Below are 25,404 nucleotides of genomic sequence, written 5' to 3' on the forward strand. Positions count from 1 at the left end.
AAGATCGAAGAGCGATTAAGAACATCTGTGGGGGGACCTCGAGGTGAATTCTGGAATCCAGAGTAACTGGAGGGTATTCGTGTCTGTTATACGTGACTGATTTTGCTCTATGCGCGGGTCTTGCTCCATATAGCCATCTTCCCTCTGACTAATGGCAGACTTGCTGCCCAAATTGACCAGTGTTAGTTGGGGAGGCAGCGCAGGTGTAATGGGTTTAGGTTTTGTGCTCTGCTGGACCCTTGTGGGGCTTGGTCTTCGGTTCGTTATAGTGCCAAACGCTTCGGGAGGTCTCAGGGGGGACCTTGTTAAGTGGGTGACGTCTGCTGTGGCTGGGAGTGTTGTCACATCTATTATTGTGTTAGAGCTTGTACTTGTGTGGGTAGTACTGTTTCTATTATACCCTCCATTTGACGTCGCCTGGTCTTTAGATAGGTCCTTTGATGAGTTGAATTGATGGGGTTGGGCGGACTTCCTTCCCTTCATTGCCCGCTTTCGTTCTCTTTTTGAGAGGGTCCGAGTTATGGGAAACTCAGGGTTCCCAGGCTTATTGTTGGGCTGTAGCGGAGGATGATTCACCATGGGTTCCCAGTGGACACTTGCTAGTTGGCGGCTGTCAGCCAATATTCTCTCCTCACTTAAAAACGATGAGACAGGCGCAAGGGACGAAAGTGGCTGCTGCTCTTTTTATTTCTGCTCCCTCGGAGTAGATTTTAGCATGTTGGCGAGTGGTTTAGGCCATGTATGTTCATCCTTCAGGGTGGAGCGGATTTCTTGAAGTATTCCCTCTAAGATTTGCGGCAGTTGAGATATCTTTTCTACTACCTCTTTACAGGAACAAATTGTATAGTCATTAGAGTGAGTGACTTGCGCCCTTGTTATAAGTGTGTTTAATTTTTCCAACTTACTGTCAATCCCGGAGACAAATACTGCCAGGGTGTTTAGCAAGTCAACTTGAATGTCCATTTTGTTTGAATGAAATTGCAGCGCCATGACCGTTGCTTGCATTGAATTTAGGATTGCAGCCCACATTTCTTCTGACCTGACTGCCACGGGGGCTTGTGACTTTAAGTCGGGCACTTGGTTACCACTTGATAGAACTTTGTTTATTGTTGTTTTATGGGGGACTTTCTGTGCCGCTGTCACTGTTTCTGTTTTTACTGGCCCGTTTGTGATGACCTGTTCTATACCCCAGAGGTCCTGTTCTTCTTTTTCACAGTTATACATTGGGAATGAGTGAAGTTTTGGACTTTGACCGAATAGGCCACCTTCCTGAGATTCTTGTTCTAAATGTTCTGCGATTGCTACCAGTTCTGAGTCCAGGATGGGTAGTTTCGCTGGACTAGATGTCCATTGGCATTTAGTGGCGTCTAGGGGTTTATTACATAGAGTTAAGTCTTGCCTAGGATTGTAGAGGTAGCCTGGTGAAGGGGTAGCTGGCATCGCATTGTCCTGAACTATACTTGATGCGTCTACTTTCGTGGGGTGATTTTTCCTGATCACTACTGTTGGCGATAGGGGGGGGAGGAGGAGAATTCATTCTGAGTTTCTTTTAGCTGCTTCCTTGCTGTTGCCGGTGTTGGCTGAGTGGGGTTATTTCCCCAAAACTTGTTTGGGTTGGAGCCAGGGAGTCAAACGTTTTTCTGGTGGCAATGGTACCAGCAGTAGGGAAATAGTCGGTTATCTTGTGATGCTTGGGAGAGGCTACGGTCTCTGGAAACCCGTCCGGCGGAGTCGCCGGTTTCCAAAAGCCAGGCTCCCCCCAGATCGTTTCTTCCATGCTTGAAATTTGGTCGCCTCCCACGCGTGTGCCCTTTCTTAGGTTTTGCCTCCTGCCTGGGAGGGGGTGGGGGAGATCCTGTTCGCTGCTTGCTCTCCTTTTTGGGGTTGCTTCATCCAGAGCCAGCTCTCCCTTCCTTTTTCTCTTTCCTTGTTTTGCTGGACGGCTGGTAATACTGCCTCGTGCTTTGCCTGATCTCATGATCGGTATGTTTTGCTGCCTTGGAGCAGGATGATTTTGGGCGGGCTGTTGGAGTGAGGGAGAAGGGCCTTGTTGGGCCTTGTTGTGCCTTTTGTTGTTTTGGGGCAGTTAGGAGTGCCGTCCTCCAAAAAGAGGCTCTAACGGATGTTGATATCTGAGTGTGCGATCGCCCTCAGGGGATTTTGGAGTTTTTGAGGGCCCCGAGTCCGGAGATACTGGACCGTGCCAGTCCTTGTTGTGTTGTGTCAGTCTCTCCCGCACCTGGCACTTGCTGCCCTGGGCAAGGGCGGGTGGAGGAGCAGGGCAAAGAGGGGGGGGGTGAGACCACGGACTGCCTGGTGGGTCTACCAGGATGGGTCGGGGTGGGGGGTGCTGCGCGCCCTTGCAGTGGGACCAATACCAGAGCCTGGACCAGCTTCCCTCCGCCCTGTTGCCCTCCTTGCCCCCCTTGCCCCATTCCCCTTCGCCCTCGCCCTTCGCCCTCTGTTGCTCACTTGCCTCTTGCTGGGTGGTCGCGGGCAGCACCTGGAGCACCTGGAGGAGAGGGCCGATAGTGAATGTCCTGAGCCTGATGCTGATGCTTGATGCCTGGTGTGCAGTCCTTGAGGGGTCCTTTCTTCTTCTTGCCACCCTAAGATTTACAGGCAAAGGACCCCCTATGCCTCTATGCCCCCCCGCAAGCCGCACCCGCAATCGGGCCGCTTCCGCGGAGGGGAGAGGGGATGGGGGACGCTGACCTCCTCTGCTCGCTGTCACGGTGCTGGGGGCACCGGTGGCAGGCTCGGTTGAGAGTCAAGCTATGGGTAGGGCGCTCCCGATGGTCCCGTGATCCGGAGGCTCACCAGTGTGGGCGAGCTGTGTGCGGCGCTCGGCGCGCTGACCCGAGAACCGGAACCGGAAATGCCTCTCGTCGGGACCGGAAATGCCTCTCACACGGAACCAGTTTGAGCAATAAAACTGGTAACTTGCTTATTACAAATGTTTGTTCTTTCTTTGTTTCTGGACAGTGCCTAACAGCAACTGCACAATTATTCAATAAGCAGTCTTCCCAGCAATTGAAGATCTTCTCAGAATGCTTCGTTCACCCTATGTGACACTACAAGTTCATCCTTAACTGGGTTAATCTAGCTCTAAGAATGTTTTGTTTCAAAATTGAAAATTACTCCTATCTGCAGATCAAATTTGCTTCAATTGGCAGCGCTTGCACAACTACCCTAGCTAATTTATATTGTCTTCTATTTGAAAGCATGCCTGTTTCTTTTCAGAATCTAGCCCTTTTGGCAGAAATATTCACCTTTGAAAATGCTACATTGATAATGCCTTCCTTAACTGGCCTGGTAACCAGTTAGCTTTAACATTTTCATGGTGTGGATTACGTCCAAAGATCTACATTGGGGAATTACTAACACTGTGGCTAAAAATTCATGACATTTTTAGTTCTGCTGATTGCAGTGAAGGATGGCCTTTTGCACAGTAAAGTATACCAACAGCTCATGAATGGAACATGGATAGTCATCACATCAGAGCTCTACATTTACCCTTTGGCCAGTTTCTCAGACTCTGTATTCAATTAAAAAAAATTATGAGGTTTGAACAGCTGGCAAGTGCTCTAGAATCCAAACTGGAAAAAAATGTCAAAAAATAATTATTCACAGAGCAAGAAAAAGGGTAAATGATAATGCTTCTAGAAACACACACCATAGAAAATATTTCCATACATACATGTATTACCATGTTCATCCCCCTTCCTATTGTGTACAAACATTGACACATTTGAATATTTATCCAGAAAAAAAAGCTGGGACCCAGTATTAAAAATATCTAAGGGTAAACCCTTATTTTTTTTTTTTTGTTGGCGAGTACAGTTGATATGATCAATAATGTATTTTCAAGGAATTTGTGGTGAAGTACACTGATTCTCCCATCCTATTTCACTGCCAACATGTTTTGACCGATTTTGTAAGCCAATCTGGTCTACAGGCTTCTTCAGGGCCTACCTCTTCCCTGCCTACCTACTGCATGCACTCGAAGCAAAGAGAATAAGGTGTAAGGCTCTCATACCTCTTATATAGACCCCTATCCTGCATACCGAGCAATAGATTAGGTGTTTTAGGTGCACTCTTTTTCACAAACGTGTGACTACAAGAGAGGTACACCCCAGCTATGACCAAGGCACTAGACAATTTCTCAGAATAGCGATCCACACAAGACAGGTATGAGAGCCTTACTTCTCATTCTTTTTGCGTAGAGTGCATGCAGTATGTAGGCAGGGAAGAGTTAGACCCTGAAGAAGCCCATAGACCAGATTGGCTTAGGAAATATGTAAAAACATGATGGCAGGAAACAGGGGGGAATCAATGTACTTCACCACAAATTCCTTGAAAATTCATTTTTAATCATGTCAAGGGTACCCACCAATAAAAAGATATTTTTGGGTTTACCCTTACATATTTTTAATACTTGATTAATTCCTCTGTCCAAAAAAATACTTATATTAGAGCTCCCAATTTGGTTGAGCCCGCCAGAGTTGTATTTACCCACTCTGGTGTGAAGAAGATTCCTATGATGAAGCATGCCACGATAAGTTGTGGTTGAGACTTCTTCTTAAATATCTTTTGGATACTCCCAAGTTTATTGTGAGTTCTATAAACTAAATTTAATAGTAATGTGGAATGGCTCTATAGATTCAAGCACCTGTTATCATTTTATGTTTAGTGTAGGAGGTTGTGCTTGAACTTGGATCCTCTTACTTTTCCTTTGTGGTTATAGATTTGAAGATTTGCCAAGACAACCTTGGTGAACGATTTGCGTTCAAATGGGGCAAAAACATTGGAGGGGATCATCTAGCATGCACCTGCCCTAAAACCTTTCATATAATCGCCCAAACACTCTACTGGTCCTTCCTAAAGGTAGGGGCTATCACATTTGTTGAATCTAGTCAATCTGTGCACATGATTTAGACAATGGCCTTGGTATTTGCACACCATGGGAATGAAGGGCTTGTGCAAACTGCAACACTGAGAACGAAACGTATTAACAGTCTCTGCTGGCTTACTTGTGGATGTCATCACCTAAGATCAAAACATGCATAATTGAAAACAAAAGCTGAATTAGTTGTGCCAAATTCACTTTTAAAGCAGTTCAACACTTAGTTGCCCAAAGCCATACACGTGAGGGACCAAAATGGATCATAATGAAAAAAGTGGGTTTAGGAATCAATGTTGAAACAATCTGTTTCCTTCATACCAAAGAACAATGTTGAACTTTGCGCACAGATCTTTTTAACAAGACTCATCAAAAAGCCTGACACAGGCCGGTTGTCACATGATTTGTATGTTTTGATGACTTATTTGTCCACATACTAACTCACACAAAAACTACATCATTCTTGTATCCGATAAGGGCAAATCATTTCCAGCAGTGATTAAGGGCATTATTATAACCCTGTTGCGGTGGTGATCAGACCGCTGCCAATATGGCGGTCCGGCAGCCACATTATAAGAGTGGCGGTCGCGTCACGGCCGGACCGCCAGATCACAACTTCTCGTCAGTCTGGCAGTGCTGGTGGTCCTAATCTGCCAGGGCAGCGCTGCAAGCAGGGCTGCCTTGGGGATTACGAGTCCCTTCTTTGCCGGCGATTACATGGCGGTAGCCCCGCCATGTAAACCCTGGTAGAGATGAGATGCAGGGGCCCCTCTTGCACTTTTCACTCTCTGCTTTGCAGAGAGTGAAAAGTGCAATAGCTGCTTGTGCACTCTTTGCACCGCAGCATTGATTGAGCCGCCATCAATATTGTGGGCTGTTTCCCACTGGGCCAGCGGGCAGAAACTCTATTTCTACCTGCTGACCCAGCAGGAAACTCGTAATAGGGCCCACGGAAAGGAGACCGCACTGGCAGTAACCTGAGCGCGAGAGTTTGGCAGATGGCCTTTTTTGTCCACCAAACTCATAATGACCCCTAGGTAATGTATCATCTAGACAACATTTATAGAGTGCAGGTCTCTGTCTATAGTGTTTTTGTTTGATAGCAAACGTATATCTACTGTGGCTAGTAAGCCGTGGCATTCCCCAGTCTCTTACACATTTGCTTTGCAAAGAAGCTTAAACAATTCAGAAATGCGAGTTTTGTCCTTAGCCCTAGTTGCATTAAAAAATATATAAACAACCGGATGTTGCCACCAAGAAAATGTAAAAATACAAGCTTGTATCGATGGAGAGAAGGTTGCAATATGGTCTGGGAGCATAATACTGAAGTGGTGCTATATAGCAAGGGTACGGTGTAAATTAAAAGAAATGTGACTGACTTCCACCCGCTTTTGAAAATTCTGTCTTCATAGGATAGCTCGTGGCTTCTGCCCCTGTCATTTGGTATCCTCAAGGTTAATAAGGAGGATTTTCTTTTAAATATATGAGGTGTCATCATAAACACACCAATTCCCAATTCTCTGATTCAAAAGAATAAACATTTTCACTAGCACAGGACACAGTGAGAGATGTTGCCTATATCCTGTACATGACCTAGGAGCCTTCCAAATTCATCAGCCTTTTAAAAAATATTATGTTACCTAACGTTTCTGAATTTTTCCATTTGTCTATTTTGAGGGCGTTATTTCAGCTTGGTCAGCTTGATTACGTTATTTTTTAATTAAATGGCTGAAAAATTCAGCAAAAAGTACAGTTAGCAGAAGAGTTCTGCCACAAAAAAGAACACTCCTGAAACTGGGAACATTAACGTTGCTTACAGTATAATGACATTTCCTTTCTCTCTGAATGCTGAAGCTACTCCCTTAAAAACTGACCTCCATTTTCGAGAAGGTGTGACAGGTACTGATTTGATGAATTGTGATAAAGAAACTAACTGATACTTCAGCAGAATGCCATTTGGTGATGATCATGAATCCATATATGGAGTGTGTGTTGAAGGAGTGTGATTGAGGGTAGTATTAATGGATGATTAGCCAACTTAAGCACATCCACCAGCTGAAAGGTTTCACTTGCTAAGGAACTGAATTAGAAGGAAGAACGGGATCTAGAAATGTGTATGGTTCATATGTTTTAATTCTTTACTTAAAAAAACACCCAAACAGTGTAAAGGCAAAGGCAGTGGAGCATGTGCGTGTGACTCTTTTTGGAATCTTCAGTCACCAGAGGCAAAAATACCGGTAGCTGGCTGAAATGTATATGCATTGGTGCTTTGAACAATGCGTGCGTGGGATTTTGCTGAGGGACCCAGTACATTAATACAGGGTGGCCCTGCTGCTGTCTCCGCTTGAGATGACTATTTTCAAGAGTGTTCTAAAACCCAACCAGCTCGATTGCGCTGGCTGGTGTTGTTTTGAGGCATTTTACAGCTGTGGGCTAATAATTCTGGCCTTGCGCTTCATGTAGCCAAACATACATTTATGGCCAATGTGTAGTTGGGTACCAGATTTTCAAATATTCTAGACAATTCTTCCAAGATTTGTAAGCACTACATGAAGTTTGGAATTTGATTTTAATTACTACTGATTTGGTCTTCTGCTTTAAGCTTAGGCAAAGTGTATTAGTTTGAATTTGTACTTTTACATCCTTTGATTTTGTTTTTTTGGGGGATTTTTTTTGGGTGCCATGATGTATTAATATTATATTGCAGTAATAACTTCAGAAGTTCTACTAAAAGTGCAGAAGTACCTTTTTAGGCATTATGATTTGTTAATATTTTGTCACGGCTGTGATCGCCTGTATGAAAGTTTAACCCTAGGATTGTTGACTTTCTGTGTGGGGTTGAGACTTAAATGTGCATAATAACTGGGATTTAGTTTTTGTTCTATTAAATCACTCTCCTTCATTCAGTGGTATATATGTAAAGTAACTTGGCTGATTTAGGATTCTGCCACATTTTTGCCCACCCAGATCCGGAACCTTAGTCTTGGTCTCATGCAGGTGGAAGTTCAGTTGGTTCTTTGTGCTTCTCTATGCCAGTGACCACGTATTAAGGTCAAAATAAACAACATTAGCTGGGAGATGTGGAACCCCCTTAATTGTTTTTTTTTTAACTTGGTGGTGAAGTCATTTCTGATCTGTTGCTCCATATAGAAAATAAAAATCACACCACTGTCTGTCTTTTCCTGAGTCTGCAGTACATTTTTCCAAATGGATTTACTTGACTGATGGATAGAAATGTTGAATGAGTTCCAGGCATGCTGTTGTCTCTAAATTGATCAGTACCTCTCCATTCCACTGCCATAGGTGTGGCTCTTCAAGATGGTTTTGTGATGCTACTGGAGGTCATCTTCAGATAGGTTGAGTGCATTGTTAGTAAACCAGGCCTGAGAAAATAATAGCATACGGCAGCTCTCCTCCAGTGTATTGTGCAATTAAATGATTTGGCAGCAGAGAGGTCAGTTAAGGTGGTGCCATGTCATGCTCTGTGTGTTTACTTTGAGTCATAGGCAGTGTGAGTGTATTGATGGACTTGTGTCCAGTTGGGAGTAGGATTCATTACTTCTGAGGTGCGGGTATAGGTCCACAGACTCTGAGGATAACCATATTTCATTATCCAAATTATCTTTTAGCCTTGGTTTTGTCATCCAAGCTGCCTTGATTACAGTAGTAGCATGGGCAAAACGTGTTTACTTGCTTTTAATTTAAGTTCTCTTATTGTTTGGAAACACAGTGTGGAAGGTGGTCTGCCGTGGCCAACCAACCTTACCTACGTGTGTGTCTTGTGCCTTTCACAGGGATGAAGGTATTGTTACAGTCTTACTTATATTTTTTCAAATGTTTTTTCAATAGTGAACAACTGACCAGTAGTTGCCTGCTTGTGTTTTTCTCCATTCAGATGATTTTTATATCTATGTGATTGTTACTTTCTTTTTGCAGGCATCTTGAATACTGTGCACAGTGTGACAAGATAAAGTAACATTAGTGGTGGTGCTACAAAACAGAATCAAAAATGAGGTAGGCCTAAACTGTTGTATATACTTTGTGTGTTTCTAGTATGGGAAGTCTGCATCATACTTGGATTTTTAAAAGGTATGCATTTTATTTGACCTACTGTACATTGCATTTCAATTAATCTTAGCTTTGAACTTTTCACTCTGTAATGTAGACCCAGTATGATATAGAGAATGCCTAATAGCATAGAGTAGCATGATATTGAAGGAAAGTTTTTTTTTTTAAACAATTGTACCTCACCCAGTAAATCTCAGAGATTGCTTATTGTAATGAAATGTAAACTGTTATGTGTGACTAACTGAAGTTGACCTTATTTTTGCCAGAGAATATGAATTGGGGCTTAGCATATAATAGGAAGGGAGATTTACTGAATCATTGATATAGTTTCCTTCAAAGATTAAGTGTAGAATTCAACCTCTATGCTCATTTGAAGGGCTTGAGAATCTGTTTCGATTCTCGCCTAAAAAAAAATTATCTGATGGATAGATATGCTTGTAAGAGTGCACAGTGCACTTCAGCTCAAGGTGTTCTAGAGACTCATTATAGGAGAGGGTGACCTTCATTTCTAGTCCACTTTGTGGTTCCTGAACCAGTCAGCACAATCTAAGGGAGACCTTGCACTGGATTTCAACATCCTTTGTAGAGAGCTTTGGGTTTCAACTCTCAGTAGGTGAAGATATGCTTCTACACAGATGAGTGAGTTTACAGTGGCTGGCTGTGATACCACATCAAAAGCACTATTTTCATTTTCTCTATTGTTTTGTTACAGTTCTTTGCATATTTTCCATTTAAATTGACAATTCATTTTTAAAAAGACAGGCACAAATAAAACAGTAGCCAACAGTGGTAATTAAAAATTACAGAAACATTTAGCCAAATCAATAGCAATTTGAAAGAGTTATGTTTTACTGACAAATTCTATAGTTCTATCACTTTTAAGCATGCACACCATTGAAATGTATACATGGGACACAGAGACAGTGTGCTTTTAAAAAAAACAACATTAAACAATAAAAGAATAAATGTGTCAAACAGGTCAGCTCACAATAGTATTTTTCACCATTCATAAAAATCCTGTTTAAAAAAACCTTCAATCTCCAAAATATATTAATGCAAACTTAAACTTTCATTTTGTTTTGCACATAAATGTACATATTTTACACAGCTGAGGAAGGGTAAAAAGCATCTTGTACACTGGACAAAAGGTTTGGATAATAAAAAGTTATAATCAATTTCCAGGCATTTGGTCAGAATCATTCCTGAAAATACTGTTTTGTAGCAGAGCAGCTTATCATTTTCTGATTCCTTCATATGCAAAATAAAATTGAGGCTGTCTACTACTTGAAAAGAAGACCATGAATATGGTCAAGCTCACTGTCTAAATCATTGCCTAATTTGGAAATAAAAATTCTGTTCTCATATTATGGGAATGTATAGGTTTGTCAAGAAAAAGATTTCACTAATGTAGGGTGCCTTGGTGAGGTTCCTCTTCCCAGCGAATTATTTAAATAAGAGTTCAAAAGCCCTCAATTTAACTTATAAAAGTGAATTAAAACAGAAGTTATAATTATGGCTTTCACTTGCATTTTATACCAGCAATTATCCCAAGATGAACTGCAGTGAAATGTCAGGAACAACTATTAAATTACTTTCAACCTTTAACTATTAAGCTACCAAGTAAATGACAATCTCATTTTACCATATTTCATAATGTAGTTTTTTTTCAATATTTAGTACCAGCTTACCTTCATTTAAATGTGTTTGTTGTGATATGTTTTCATTGAAATCATTTGGAGTCATATTACCATCACTAAGGCATCTTCAATTAAGACTCCAAACATCAATGTCACCAAATTAGGGACAGAATAAGAGAGAATGAAAGATTACTGTTGCTGAATCTGCTGTAAAAGGGCAAATTAGCAATTTGGCAAGCAAGCACCCTTGTTTTAAATCACTATGAATTGGTATATTGCTGGTCAATTTACATTTCTAAGACCTCCACCCTAACTCATTTATTTAAGTGAAGCAATCTCTAAAATACCGGGTGAGATATTCCAGTTCCACAGTATACACAAAAGTAGACATCTATAAAATGTACCTCCATGACATTTATCACAAAACAAAGAATGTAGTCAATTGTTGGTGGGCCTTTCTGAAATCCACCCTGTCCTTGGGGTTTAGGACACTTTTCCTCAACCCTGTCACTAAATCTTATAAGTGCAAATGTTGTAAACTCCTAACTGTAGACACTGGTGGTACAGTGAGGTCTGGAATACAGAATGGACTGCCACTGATGACTGGTGGTTAGTGGAGTCGGTGAAGGAGGATTATTAGGTCATAATACAAATTATGCACTTTTGGCAAATGCTGTTTGCTCTTGGGGCAATGACAAATGCCAGTGAGTATGAGGAGTTGATGATGGCTATCTGAAGTTTTCCTAGGATATTTCAGGCGTATGGGAATTGTAATATACTGTTGAGCTTAGCTGTAAACTGTGGGACTTTTTGTGACGTAAAACAGGTTTGTTATATGGATGACATGAACTAATGTAACAATGATACAAATCTGTGGGAAATCCTGTATTCCAAAGCAACACTTTTGTGTTGTTTTTTTAAGACAGGCACATAAGGAATGTGACTAGTGTATTTTATAAAAATAATTGCAGACTACCATGACTGACACTTGTTACTCAGAAAATATATTGTTGTGGACTGTTATGAGGTAATTTGTAATGATAGACTCACTGGCATTGTCATAATATTAGCAGGTCCACGGTTAATAAGAGATATTAGGAAAAGGAATTGTGTGTTACAGGGTCACATTTTGGAGTGTAATGTGTTAAATGACAATATCCTAAAACAACATGTGATATAATCGCTTCCAAGGGAATAACAAAATGATTAACAACCGTCATAGACTGATGAGACATGTCTGCCTTTAGTGGGGTGGCTGTAACAAGCCAATGGGGAAATTGTCTTGACCATGACAAGAGACAACTGTAACTGGATGTTTCTTTCATTCCATTGAGGATAGAAATTAAATACCATAAGAAGTTAGTAGTTTGCTGAGTATTGCAGGGAGGAGCATGCAATGCAGAATTAACCACTGAGGAAGTCTACCATGGCTAAAGATATTGGCTGATATTAATGTTTCCTCCTACGAAAAACAGAGAGGATGAAAGTCTGAGAAAAGAGAGAAGAATAGTTAATCTTGAATTTCAGGATGAGGAAGAAAAACAAAGGATGGATAGTTGTATTTCCATGTTATGTGAATAACCTGTTTATCTGTGTGTGTGGACTGAGGCCCCATGCATAAAATGATACTCTTATCCCCTATAAGGACAGAGAAAACTCAATTTTTCCCCAGCTGGGACTAATATCTGCATTTCCATCCACCACTTTTCACTCTACTGCTACTCTTCCCTGTGGTGTAATCTCACCTCTTCCACTCACCTCAAGGCATTACTACACACTGTTCATTGGCATGGTATTTATTGATATTTGTTTTGTGCAGTAAATCATTTTATTGGCCTTGAACCAATATGGTGGGGTGGAGGAAGTTGTGCCCTGTGTGGTAGCAAAGACCATTATAGAAAAGGTGAAGGATGTGGTAACAGTGGTGGTGCGTTACTTTGTTAATTGGTGGAGTACTGTTGGTGGCATGCTCTGGATGGAGGTGATGCTTTTTATGGTGTGTGACAAATGGCTTGTGTGACTGACAAATAGAGATGATGCTGTTGTATAGTTATGTAGTGTAAATGTTGCAAGATTCAATAAATATTTATTCTTTTGTTCACCAGAGAGAGACTTGTGCCTGCTAGCAGCCAAATATAATCCCCTGTCCGCTACTACCATAACAAATAAACATCATCTGTGTGCTGTTATAGTGTATCATAGTAACAAAGCATTTAAGAGCACCACCTATCTGCTACCTCAGAGCAGTCTATAATCGCCTATATGCTGACAATACAATATATCAACACCACCACCCCATACTTAACACAGAAGCTCTGAGCCCAAGCGAACTATAGAATAGCCCTCCTTGAAGCTTGAGACTATAAATTGTGTGTATACAATCAATGTGGGTTGCAGTTGATGCCTACAACTGGGCATAGATGACCTTTGATTCATGTCCAGTGTGTTTGCATGGACTCATGTTTATAAGAGGCAGCACAATGTCTAAGCCTGAGCATGTCCATTAGGGTCATGATGTGGAGAGTTTGATTATCTCGAGCCAAGGTTGATTGATAATAGTCTGTCCCGGCTCTCTAAATAGTTGCTTGCATGCATTCTATTTCAAAAGAATATTGTGTAGTGTCTAATTCTCCTTCAAGAAAACAAATATGGACAAGTTCCAACAAATCTGAATTTCTTTGCTTTGCAGTTGCTATCAAGTGACATGTTAGTTAAAAATAGTGATACTCAAGGTACAGCCCGGGGGCCGCATGCGGCCCTCCTGACCTTTACAGGTGGCCCACCTCTCAACAGCAGGATTGGGCTGCTGTTTACTCAGCTCTGCACAATGATTAAAATATGTTAAATAAAAGGCAAGCCTTTATTTAAATGTTAATCAGAGGCAAAGAAAGTAAGAAACTACGTTATCCAGCACCTGAAGGAACACCTTCATTTGCAAAGACTTGCTACACCAAAATTGTAAAAATATAATAAGAGCTCTTCAAAAATCAAAAACTGTTTCTCATTAACATGCAGAGTCGTTTCAACATTGTACATCAGATTATATCAGTGCATTCCCCCCCTTGAAAACAAAGCCAACACTGAACTAAGAGGCAAGTTGGTATTCATATTCACTCTTTGGGTGGCCTGGGTTCCTATTACACATGAACATTATTATAATTTATTAAATCAAACACAGGAGAAGGTCTTGTACAGCGCACATCCTGAAGTCATGTATTTTGAGATTCCCTTATATGCACTAATGAAGAAAAAGGAGGGAAAGTGAAATAAAAGAATTGTCTAGGATCACACATTTTGGTAAAGGGGGGAAGAAGCCAGGATTCATAGCAGGTTTTCTGGTTTCACATTATGCATTTCAGCCACTACATGTATGTGCTTCACTTCTCCTACACCACCATACTGCACACCCCCCAACACACTCCGCGCCGACGCCCACCACCCTGCTAGAATCAATGCGGCCCTCAGTCACATCACAAACCAAACTTTGTGGCCCCTGAGAAAATGTTTGCGGGTACCCATGGTTAAAAAGAAGAATCTTTAATCAAGAGATAGTATGTTTAAAAGAAAAAGTAGGTTCTACACATGCGCGAATGTCGCTAAACAAATGACCATCATTATATTGCAATCATTTTTTTTAAAATGCTGATAGTTAGCACCCATGGGATTCTTGGGATCTTGGGCTTGATATAGCAATTATAGTGAGCAGCTGAGGTGCAGGGAAATCCGGGGGCAGTTTGAATCATGCATGTTCATATTTGAGAGGCTAGAGAAATTCTAATTGCTGGTGTAGACCTTTCTGTCATTCATGATTTCAGACTTTGTAGGTTATTTATAGATGGGTAACTGAATAACAGGGAAATTATTCACTGAGTGTATCTGAGTGACATCAAATAGTCACAGAAACAAAGCTCGAGTTGTCTATGATGTCACCCTCAACCCCAAGATGATTACCATCCCTGCTATTCACTTTTTACCCTTCTGTAATTTTATGCTGTATATGCCACCCACAATTATCCAAATTATCCAACCCTGCTTCCAGCATATATAGAGGGACAGAGGAGTAATGGGGTTGCCATATACAACATGAAGCAAAAAAATATACTTGGCCTACCACCATCCACCCCACCATCCTCTCTGTACCCGCACCACCTCCGAGCTGAAGAGCTGCCACTGTGCTGATAGTGGCTCTGTGAAAGCCAGTTGTCATCACAGTTGCATTTCCCCTTTAGACGCAGCTCTTCAGAAACGTGCTGATAGAAGAAGGCAGGTGAGACAGCAGACCACCATCATTCTTGAGTCTCTGTAGCCTGCTTTAGGCAGTGGAACAAAGAGGAACCCCATGTCGTCATCAGTGCTTAATCACTCTGGTTAACCACTGTTCTAATGTTGCGCTGCAATAAATAAGCAGATACTGATCTGATTATTCATGCCTAAGGCTTCCAAAAGGAAGCCATATGCAACAGTGTTGTAACTCTCTAAACAGAAATAGGACTTGAATGCTTCTTATGGATTCAATAGGCAACACCATGAGAGCTTCTTCATACTGCCTGCTTCAGAAATGTGTTTCAGAGATTATTAATATATTTATGTTGAAAGCACAGGGTTACAGTAGTTGGAAAAGTAACAACAAACAGCACGCTATTAATTTTACTATTGAGAGCCCACGGATGTGTGATTTACAATCTCTCATCTGATGGATCTTTTTAAACTGGCTGAGAAGCCAAGAGAGTTAACAATAATAAACCATTCAAATTTTGAGAAGCCCTTTTGGCTACACAGTGAGGATGAGAAATTGGTGCTTGAAGTTAAGTAGTTTTATTTCCAATCAGTAACCAATCCAATATATATGCATGTCATGAAAATAGTAAATAAGATACAGGATTACAGCTGGCAAGCTGAAATATCACAATTGGAAACTAAATTAAGATAGTTTAAATGAAGTCTCAGGGAGAGTTGAAAATGCAAGAAGGTGTCATCACAGTGAAGGCTCCAGTAGAAGTCTTCCAGCAAAGGGAATAAGTGTTTAGTATAAAGCTGCACACTTGCAAGAATCAAAGAAGCAGAGAGGTCTGTACCCCTCGAAACCTAAGGTAATCTGCCTTCAATTATAAAAGTGTAAGCATTAATTAAAACAAACAGAACCTTCAGCATCAATCAATAGTATCTCTTCCCTGCCCACCAGGAACCATTTGTCTCTTCATCTATGGTGTGCATTTGCAACACGATCTGAATTTCTCATCCCATAGAATTCAGAGAGTTACTGCAAACTTGAATGTCCACTTTCCTGATATGCATAGAGAGGATACTTCAGTTACTGATTAGGTCTTCATGCCAAGATTCTCTTCTCAGGCCTTACTATCAGCAAAACTAATACATAGAACAATTCTCCTTTTCTATATCTAATTAAACCTTCAAACACATCTGCAAAGAAAGAGCTCCCTAATCAAACAAAATACATTTTAAATTTAAGGCCTTTAGTCAGGTTAACTTTGAGCATCTAATGTGTATTTTGAATGTATAATTATATATGCACACATGTAACTTGTGAATAATGAATACATGTAAGCATTTTGAATAAGCATTAGAGCGAGGTTTATAAAGCTTCATTCTTTCAGTGGTTACATTTCATCAATGCATTTAAGTGTTCACACACATTAACATTATTTAAGGTACACAGTAAGTATAATGTCACAGAGTAAGTATAATGTTAAATGTAAATGTGTATTTACGTGTAAAAGATGGAGTCTAAATTGTGCTGCTCTACTATTAAGTTTATCGGCATATCATCGAGATGATGTGTTAAATTAAGTAGCAGATAGTGCAACAAGGGAAGGTTACTCAACTTCCGTGCAGACCCCATCTGACAACACAACATGGATAAGCCATTTCATAAACAACTTTAAAACGCATTTATTCTGAATGTGCTAGAAGGTCATTAAACATGGAAAGTTTGGTTGAATTAGTGTAACCTGTATCCGCACCAGTTCTACCACTATTACCCTTTAAGTGGTAAGGTTTATATTGTGCTCTGTCCCATATTTGCCTAATCACTTTCCACGAGAGTGCATAAAAGTAAGGTATAGCTTACCAAATAGTTCTAAATACAGGTCTCAGAAACAGAATTGATGTTAGTGATGTTGTAAGTGTTCAAGTGAAATAGCCAGACCATGTTAACACGCCAATGATATCTGCAGTCATCGAGCAATGTTGTGATGGATTTTTTTAATCCAATGTGCTCAGTTTACTTTCTCAAGTACATGTTGATTTTGAGGTTGTTGGTGAAGCGATTAATATTTGTGCACTTGAGCTATTGTTTGTTGAGCAGAAATAAATAAGGTAATCAAGCACTGACATTTTGCAGTTCCATGATCAACAATAAACTATATTTGTATTTAGCTTTAAAACCTGCATTTTATAGTTTGGAGAAAGTCGCATTACATTGGAGATGGCCTGTTTTATTAGGCGCTCCAAAGCCACTTCATAGAGCTGGTTGCCACTTTACAAAACACATAAATGAACATATACTAGTTATTAATATCCAGGTGGACCATGGTGCTGGAGTTTTACTGTGTAAATGTTTAGAGAGCCACTAATGCAAGAAATCGTACTTAACTAAACTTTTTGCCTGAGCCACAGCGTTTCAAGTAAGGAGCTAACCTGAGACAAATACAGTTTGCTGTGCTAATCTTTGTTGTTCGTTAATTTACCTTAATATTACTATACAAAGGTGTCTAATAAATGTTTGACCCATGTGGCTAACCTGCAGGCATTTCCTTCTAACCCTCTTCGCGTCCTTTTATATTTCATGTGTTTTTCAAATTTTACATAACACCAAAAATACATTTTCCATTCAAAAAAAGTCACACGTTCAATAATCTGCTCCAGAAGTTGATACAAACACGTGTAAAATACAAGTATTGCAACTCTGTTTAAAAGCAGTAAGGGGAAGGGTTGATTTGCTCAAAGCAAGGCATACTACACTCTTTGTTGGAATAATGCAAGATGTTGGTTGATGCTGGAACAGCCGTACATAATTTAAATGCGGAAAGCTATCTTGGACAGCTGGACGGCCCCCATTTCTGGATATGAAATCACTGAAAAGAGAGAGGGACTACATTACCCAAGAATCATGAGGCTTTGAATTCGGAAAGACCTGGTATATAGCAGCCCATCCAATTTTAGTACCTGCTAAAATGGCTTACACGATTGACGTCTTTGTAGACACATTCCAGTCTTGTGGTGATGGTAGTTATGAAGTCTTGCGTCGTTACCTGGCATGTCAACTTAATGAAAGGACTTGCCAGAGATAGCCGCATAGTAACAAAATCGAGGGTTGTCCCTAAACAAGGTGATTGCAATTCTTTGGACTTGAAGGCTGATTCTCATTATACTTTGCTTTGTTAAAAACTCATTTTGCCTACAGAGCATATTGGACCTGCCCGCTATACCTATGCATGGGCCACGAGTGCAATAAGAAGGCTTATGTTTTGCTTCTCTTTCTTGAAGAGGATACTCCTAAAACAAAGATGCATTTTAAAGGTTGACGGCGTGTTTGGGGCCAATATCTGAATGTACTGTTGTGCTGGAATAAAAAAATTCCAAGGAGGGAAGGAAATCAGACTAACACTTTGCCATGCCCTCTTAATAGTAAAAACAAGTATAATATCCCCGTATGGAAGGGGTTTTGAAACTACTATTTTGATGCAATAAATGCACCCAAACATGTAACATATATTACGGAGGGGACCATTTGCTCATGTGCAGTTAAGTTTGGCAAAAAAACCTTGACAGGAAGAGCCAGCTTGCGTTGCTAATACCGTTCTCTCTTTGCCAATATGCAGCAAACTATGGGAAAATACCATTTGAAATTGACCATAGCAAGTGTTTCTAAATTGAACATGAGTTTTTCCATAGCAGCTTTAGCCTTCAAGAGTGGAAAAACTTTCCACAACACCACCTTTGGTGGATGGAAAGTATGGCACACAAACAAACATCCTGGCCTTTCGGCGGGGCCAGTATAAGGTCATTCCCATAGATGTATGTCTTCATTTTGATTCTTATTGCCTCAGTCTTTTGATTACTGATTGGGGGGATCGAGGATACTAATGTGGGGCCAAATGTTGGGTTGTACTCATTGACGAGTGAAATGTATCTAGTTCTGGGCATTTGGATGTTTGCCAAAACTGTCAAAATGGAAGTAGTTTAAAGGTCTACCCTGTGTTTGATCAGAGGCCCATACTGGTCACTTTTACTTTATGAACATTAATGCTTACCACATTACTCATTAAGGCTCATTTCTACCTGGGGGGCGGGGGCACTGATCCTCTTTAAGGCCAACGTCAACTTAGACTCTAGAACTGGACTTAGGACCATTAGAACATGTAAATATAGTGCAAAACCTTTAAGGAATTGTTAGTTAAAGTTACTTTACGGTTGCATTAGAGTGTAGCTTTGACTCACACCCGCACAATGCCCTGCTAAACCTCACATATTAGCAGATAATATCACTGCAACACCTAAAATTACTTCATTGGAGACTACACTGCAGGTGGGGGGAGGGGGTCATGTGTTATTTTAGAGCACCATACATAATTACTTCAGATATAACTTGAGAATTTCAGTGAGTTTAAACAATGATTTAACTGCCATTTTCGCCTGACTATAAAGTCCCTTCAACTCGTCGTTTTTTCAGTGAAAACACACACACACATATTTGTGTGTGTATATGTGTCAGTCTGTATGTGTGTGTGTGTGTATATATATATATATATATATATATATATATAAAAAAAAAATATATATATATATGTATATTCTAATGCTTTTGAAACCATTGTGCTAAAGAGCTGTTGGGTAGACAAAGCCAGGAAGCTGCTTTGCCTCAGAGCATGAATGAGAGTCCTACCTCTTTCATTAGATCTGTATTAGTGGTTAGGGGCTTGGAGAATTGCTCTCATGTCTAATCAATAACCTATCTGCGCATGTTAAGATGACCTTTAACGTTCTACAAATTTTACTTTCATATTTAAAACGTAATGTCCAACTTAATATGTTTTTAAGGGACCAAAGAGTGTAAATCATTAACTATTTATTGATGCGATGTTTATGACTGTGAGCCGCAGAAAGAGGTCTTTTGCTATGGCCTTTGCGAGAGAGTTAGTTCACACATTCATAAAACCTCAAGGGCGAACATCCCAGGATTTTTCAGCCTTAAGCCTATTTGCTTCCTGCGTCACTTTCTATCCAACAGGTTTTTAGGGTTTTGTTTTTCGTTGCAGACTTTACCAAAGGTAATTTTCATCGATGACGAATAGCACTCCTTAGATGTTAGTTCTCCTATTTATATACAAATATCTGACCATTTATTGCTAGAAGTCTGAGCATTAAGAATGACTAATATACCGAGCTATTGCATTAACATCTCATTAAAAAAAATCTGTACCATCAGCACTTCATGCATTAGTAAATCATACATATTTCCTGGTTAAATCTTCAACCTGACATTAGATCTGCTTGCCTTGTATGAGAGAGGTTTCAGGTTTCTATTTAAATAGAAGTATCACTATAAAAAAATATCGGTGCATCCCTGTGAGGGGATTGTGGGGGGCGGGGGGAAGCCTCCTGCAAATGAAGCAAGAGCATTCCATTTGTGTCTTGAATATACAAGCCACTAGGTGAACCTTTTCCGTATGTTGTAAACATTTCCATGGTGGCCATAATTCCGAGTGCATTGTAGATAACTATGTGTGTCCCTCAAACGGGATTCTGCATTTTGTGGTAATTATTGGATACCATAAGTTTCTTCCCGCTCAATCTGTCCTAAACCTCAAAAAAAATGTGTAGAAAAGAAAGATGATAGGTAAGAGGCAAAATACTGTAATCAGGCGTGCAAGCTCTCAGAGCATGTAATATCACATTCTGACATTAAGAACTCAAAATGGGGTAACAACACACCTAGCACAGTCTTGGCGGGTCCTCTTGGAGTGGAGTAGAGCGGAAGCGGCTGGCAGTAGACCAATATAGCATGTGGCCATGGGGCGAGGGCCCGTTTACCACCTGCCCCCCTTCTGTGCCCATGCACTCCACTTGCCATGCCGTTTGCCAGTTTTGAATGTTCGCAGCAGCCAAGCCCTTTTCACTGGCATAGCATAACCTAGCAGGTATCTACGTCCTGCACTTGAGAGCAACTGCTAAGCGGAGGGGCATCCTGTGTTGTCTTCAGAGCCAACACAAAAGTATTTTAATTCTGATCAGTTACCAAGGAACTGTAAATTGAAACACTGGAAAACAGAATCACAAAATATTATCTTTGCTTCATGCAGCTCACTATTGTTTACCACCATGGTCATTTGGTCACCATCGCTGATCATTGCTGCCTATCGTCTCCCCTGTTGCCTTAAGATGCCTGCTACATGCTACTTGTGGTTGCAGTTGTGGTTGCAGTTGTGCTGCAATGGTTGTAGCCTGTTCCTGAATCCTGCTCCTGGTACTATCATATTGTATCAGTGCATTTGCACTCCACAGTGACTGTGCGCCAATAGAGCTAACAGTGTAATTCAATTGCTGGGTGGATGGGCTCATCAACTAATAGCTCCTGAGTCCTGTGAGGTTCTGCGTGCTCGTGCCCCCCCTTCTAAGACAAAGAGTTGCAATAAGGAGTGAGGAGGTGGGTGTGGTGACGCACAACCAACAACAAGTGTCGGCAGCCGGTGTGGTTGAACAGTGCAACACAGCGGTCAGACTGATGGAATCTTTCAGGTCCTTCTGGGTTTGCGTGCTCGTGCCCCAATTCTGTGAAAAGGGAACAAGGAAGGTGGGTGTTGTGGCTCAGAACGGTGGAAAGAGACAAGAGGTGGAACCACTAGATTCACAAGAAGCAAGTGGCCTCAGGAAATAAGGGAGAAGGAATTCAAAAGACTCTTAAGAAGGTGCCCCCCTCCTTTAAGATATCCTTTGGGGTAAAGGCACTTAGGAGGGGTGAGGAGGTGCAGCTGTCTCTACCTTTTGGCCTCGTGGCTGGTTTCCACGTGGGCCTTAACAGGATGAGATCGGGAAAGTCCAGAAGGCCAGTGGTGAACCAAAAAAGGAGGAAAAAGAGGGAAACAAACGCAATCACCACAACCTCTTCAGACCTGATTTCACCATTAACACTAACTATGCCATCAACAACACAGGGCTCTGACTATATCTTACAGGTGTTAGCGGCAGAGGCTATTTCTCAGGAGGCAGAAGCCAAAGGATCAGGATGGCCAGTTTTAAAGGTTGGCCAGCCAAAAATCACTGACATTTTTTTACTATTTAATTGATGCTAGACAGCTATTTTTCCTTCTAACACCAACATTAAGGGGCTGCCTGTCCCCGTATACCCTATTGTGATAATTGAAACAAGTGCCTTATCCCCTTTCAGGTCCATAGCAGACCGCACAGTGGTTCTGTTCACCATACTGGCCACGCCTCTCCAGGTACCAGGAGCCCATCCACTCAAAGCATGGCTCAGCAGATGGTAGAAGCCCAGACTGATACTTCACGCACAAGCACCTCTAGTAATGCTTTGCATGAAAGACTCCCCAATCAGTCTGAATAAGCACCCAGAGTACACAGGGATCAGGATCACAACCCCACCTTCTTTCACCTCCTCCCTAGGAGGCGAAAACTTGGCTCAGCTATTTTCACAGCTTGAAGAGGAAAATAAGTGAGTCTCCTTTGTTTCAGATGCACCACCTCCACTTCAAGAAGGAGCAGGGGCTTGGTACAACTTGCACCGAGTGCTCCAACGGTTCTGCCTCTAGCCCTTGGGGATAGCAATACATCTAAAAATGTAGAGAAAATTGATTCAACCCAACAGGCCTGTGATGAGGACCTATCAACATCTGGTAAAGATCTCTCATACCTGCATTCTAAAGAATGGGAGAACGTGTGGCTTCTCCTGCCAACGAAGCACCAAAGAACTCCAGCCCCCTCAGAGCTGGTACTGCTGATCCTCAGGGACCTCAAGAATCCTTGTGGGTTAGAGCACTTGGTATCTTACAGAACTCATTGGAGGATATAAATTTCCAAGCTAATATAATGGATATAAAGATCATCCTGCTAAACACCTTAATCATGTATGTTACAAGTATAGATGAAAAAATGACAAACTTGAATGATCTGATAAAAAGGGCCCAGTCCTATGCTTATGGGCCTGTCCAGAGATGCAACTGTTCTCTGGTCCTAGACAAGCTAACCTTACTGCCAAACGTAATGTCAAAGCTAGTGGGTGACCTGAAGGAAGTGGTTGATGCTGAACCCCGTAAGACCTCAATGGGGCTTCAGGAATCAGAAGTGATACAAGCAGCTGCAACCCAGGGCGGTCTGGGCAAAGATCCCAATATGTTGGTGGTTGGAGGGGTAGGATCATCATTGGGACTGTGTGTGGGACCCTCTTTGGCCAATGTCAGTAGTCAAGTGGTGACAACAAAGGGCCACGACCTGGGCCCATCTTGATCTACTCTGCAGGTTTCAGTAACAGAGGGTTCTACACCTGAGAGGGAGCAAAGAACGAGATCTAAGAAAAGGAACAAGCCTATCAAAAGTGCAGCCCTGTTTCAAAATTTGGGGATTTCCCCAATTTTTCAATCTTTAAAAACTAGCATGCAGTGCCCGGGCTCAAGCAGTGTATTACCTCAAAATGCTCTGGGGAAGGCTTAAATGGACCAAAATCGATCCTTGAAGCCGACCTCTGAGGCCCAAGCCATAGCTCAAGCAGTGGCCCAGGCAGACGTTCCTATTGTCAGCACTGAACCGGAGGTAAGTGAGCCATCTACAGGTGAACAACAAACCTCCCATTTACCTGCACTTATGGTCGAAAGTCGGATACAATTCAACTCAGTGCTAACTACTCTAGTTAGGACCCCCCTTGCTTTGCAATCATACGCGACGCTGGAGAGGCTGTGTTTGTTTGGCCAGTTAAACATCACTGCCACATAAATTCCTGAGGAATCCAATCTAAATAATATTATGTGTCCAATACCAAAAATAATTTTGGCCACAAGCACAGTGCAGGTGTACCCAGCATATGTCCAGTCTGAGGGTAATGTAGTTTCTTCTACTAACTCTGTTAGCAAAAAGGACAAGAATACAGTCACATCTGCCTTGCTCGCAGGAGAAATTCTGAAGCATCAGGTGAGGCGACTAATGGATGTTAGCAGTTACCCAACCTCCCTCCAAACGGACTGGGGAGGATGTTTGTTCCACATGCTTAGTGCCGGACTCCAAAAACTGCTGCAAGTGTGTTCAGCCTGCATGCTTTTTTTTACCTAGAAGATATGTCTAGAGGCTTGTTTGTCATTTTAAACCTGAGAAACTTCCTCAGGCTTGTGCTTTCAATCGGCCCATTAAGGGAACTAACATTGCATATTATCGCCACTATAGCATTTATTGCTCACAGCCCTGGCCAAATTAACAAATTGACTAAGGTTACCTGGAGTTTTGCTGAGTTGGCACAGCAGTGGGGTATAACGGTACCTCCCTTCAGGGAACCTGGCTACCTACCTGTCCTGGAATCCGGGAAGAAGGAGCTTGTCACTCCAAGGTGAAATAAACCTGTGTACTCACTCTTAAGAAATGCATTAGGCAAAACCCTTGGTGTTAGACTTTTCATCCTTGGCGTGGTCTCCCTTAACTTTTTGCCTCTATTTCCCAGGTTGTTGATGTGTGCTGGACTCTATTATTGCTGTTTTTGTTACTCTGGGCACTTTTACCACTGCTAACCAGTGCTAAAGTGCAAGTGCTCCCATAAAAAATCTGTATGTAATTGGTTTATCCATGATTGGCATATTTGATTTACTAGTAGGTCCCTAGTAAAGTGCACTAGATGTGGCTAGGGCCTGTAAACCAAATGTTAATAGTGGGCCTGCAGCACTGGTTGTGCCACCCACCTAAGTAGCTCTGTAATCATGCCTCAGACCTGCCACTGCAGTATCTGTGTGCAGTTTTAAACTGTAAATGTGACTTGTACCCACTTGCCAGGCCTTATCCTTCCCTTTTCTTACATGTAAGACACCCCTAAGGTAGGCACTAGGTAGCCCCAGGGGCAGGGTGCAGTGTATGGTTAAGGTAGGACATATACTAATGTGTTTTATATGTCCTGACAATGAAATACTACTAAATTCACTTTTCACTGTTGCAAGGCCTGTCCCTCTCATAGATTAACATGAGGGCTACCTTTAAAAATGATTAAAGTGTAGATTCCCTTTGGGAGCGGATAGACATGTGGAGTTTGTGGTCTCTGAGCTCACAATTCAAAAATGCATCTTTTAGTAAAGTTGATTTTAAGAATGTGTGTTTGAAAACACCACTTTTAGAAGGAGAGCATGTTCTTGCTTAAACCATTTCTGTGACTCTGCCTGTTTGTGGATTCCCTGTCGGGGTCAGTTTGACAGTTGGGATGGTTGTACCTCACACTAGACAGTGACACAAAGGGAGCAGGGGTGTAGCCTGCATATCTTGATGAGACATCTGTGCTAGGAGGGAGGGGAGGAGTGGTCACTCCAGGTAGGTGGCACTGAAATCATCCAGCCCGGCCAACACCTGGTTGACCAACCTCTGAAAGGTGGCAGGGGCATTCTTCATCCCAAATGGCATCACTTTAAATTGAAAGTGTCCATCTGGGGTAGAGAATGCTGAACTCTCCTTGGTGCCCTCAGTTAAGGCAATCTGCCAGTACCCAGATGATAAATCAAACGTATTGAGGTACTTGGCAATCCCAACCGGTCAATGAGCTCATCAGCTCAGAGGATGGGGTGTGCGTCAGTCTTG

At 41.6% G+C, this 25,404-nt stretch overlaps 1 protein-coding gene across 3 annotated transcripts in view; it reads left to right on the top strand.

The window, feature by feature from the left end:
• Positions 1 to 25,404, top strand: part of INSC (INSC spindle orientation adaptor protein) — a 1,473,234-nt gene that overhangs the window by 268,455 nt on the left and 1,179,375 nt on the right. For all 3 annotated transcript variants that reach the window (XM_069223704.1, XM_069223703.1, XM_069223702.1), the window contains exon 2: positions 8,840 to 8,917. In XM_069223704.1, coding sequence (XP_069079805.1) covers positions 8,913 to 8,917 — 5 coding nt within the window. In that variant the 5' untranslated portion in view covers positions 8,840 to 8,912. The remainder of the gene's footprint in view (positions 1 to 8,839; positions 8,918 to 25,404) is intronic.

Source organism: Pleurodeles waltl, chromosome 3_1, assembly GCF_031143425.1.
Source record: "Pleurodeles waltl isolate 20211129_DDA chromosome 3_1, aPleWal1.hap1.20221129, whole genome shotgun sequence".
NCBI classification, from domain to species: domain Eukaryota; kingdom Metazoa; phylum Chordata; class Amphibia; order Caudata; family Salamandridae; genus Pleurodeles; species Pleurodeles waltl.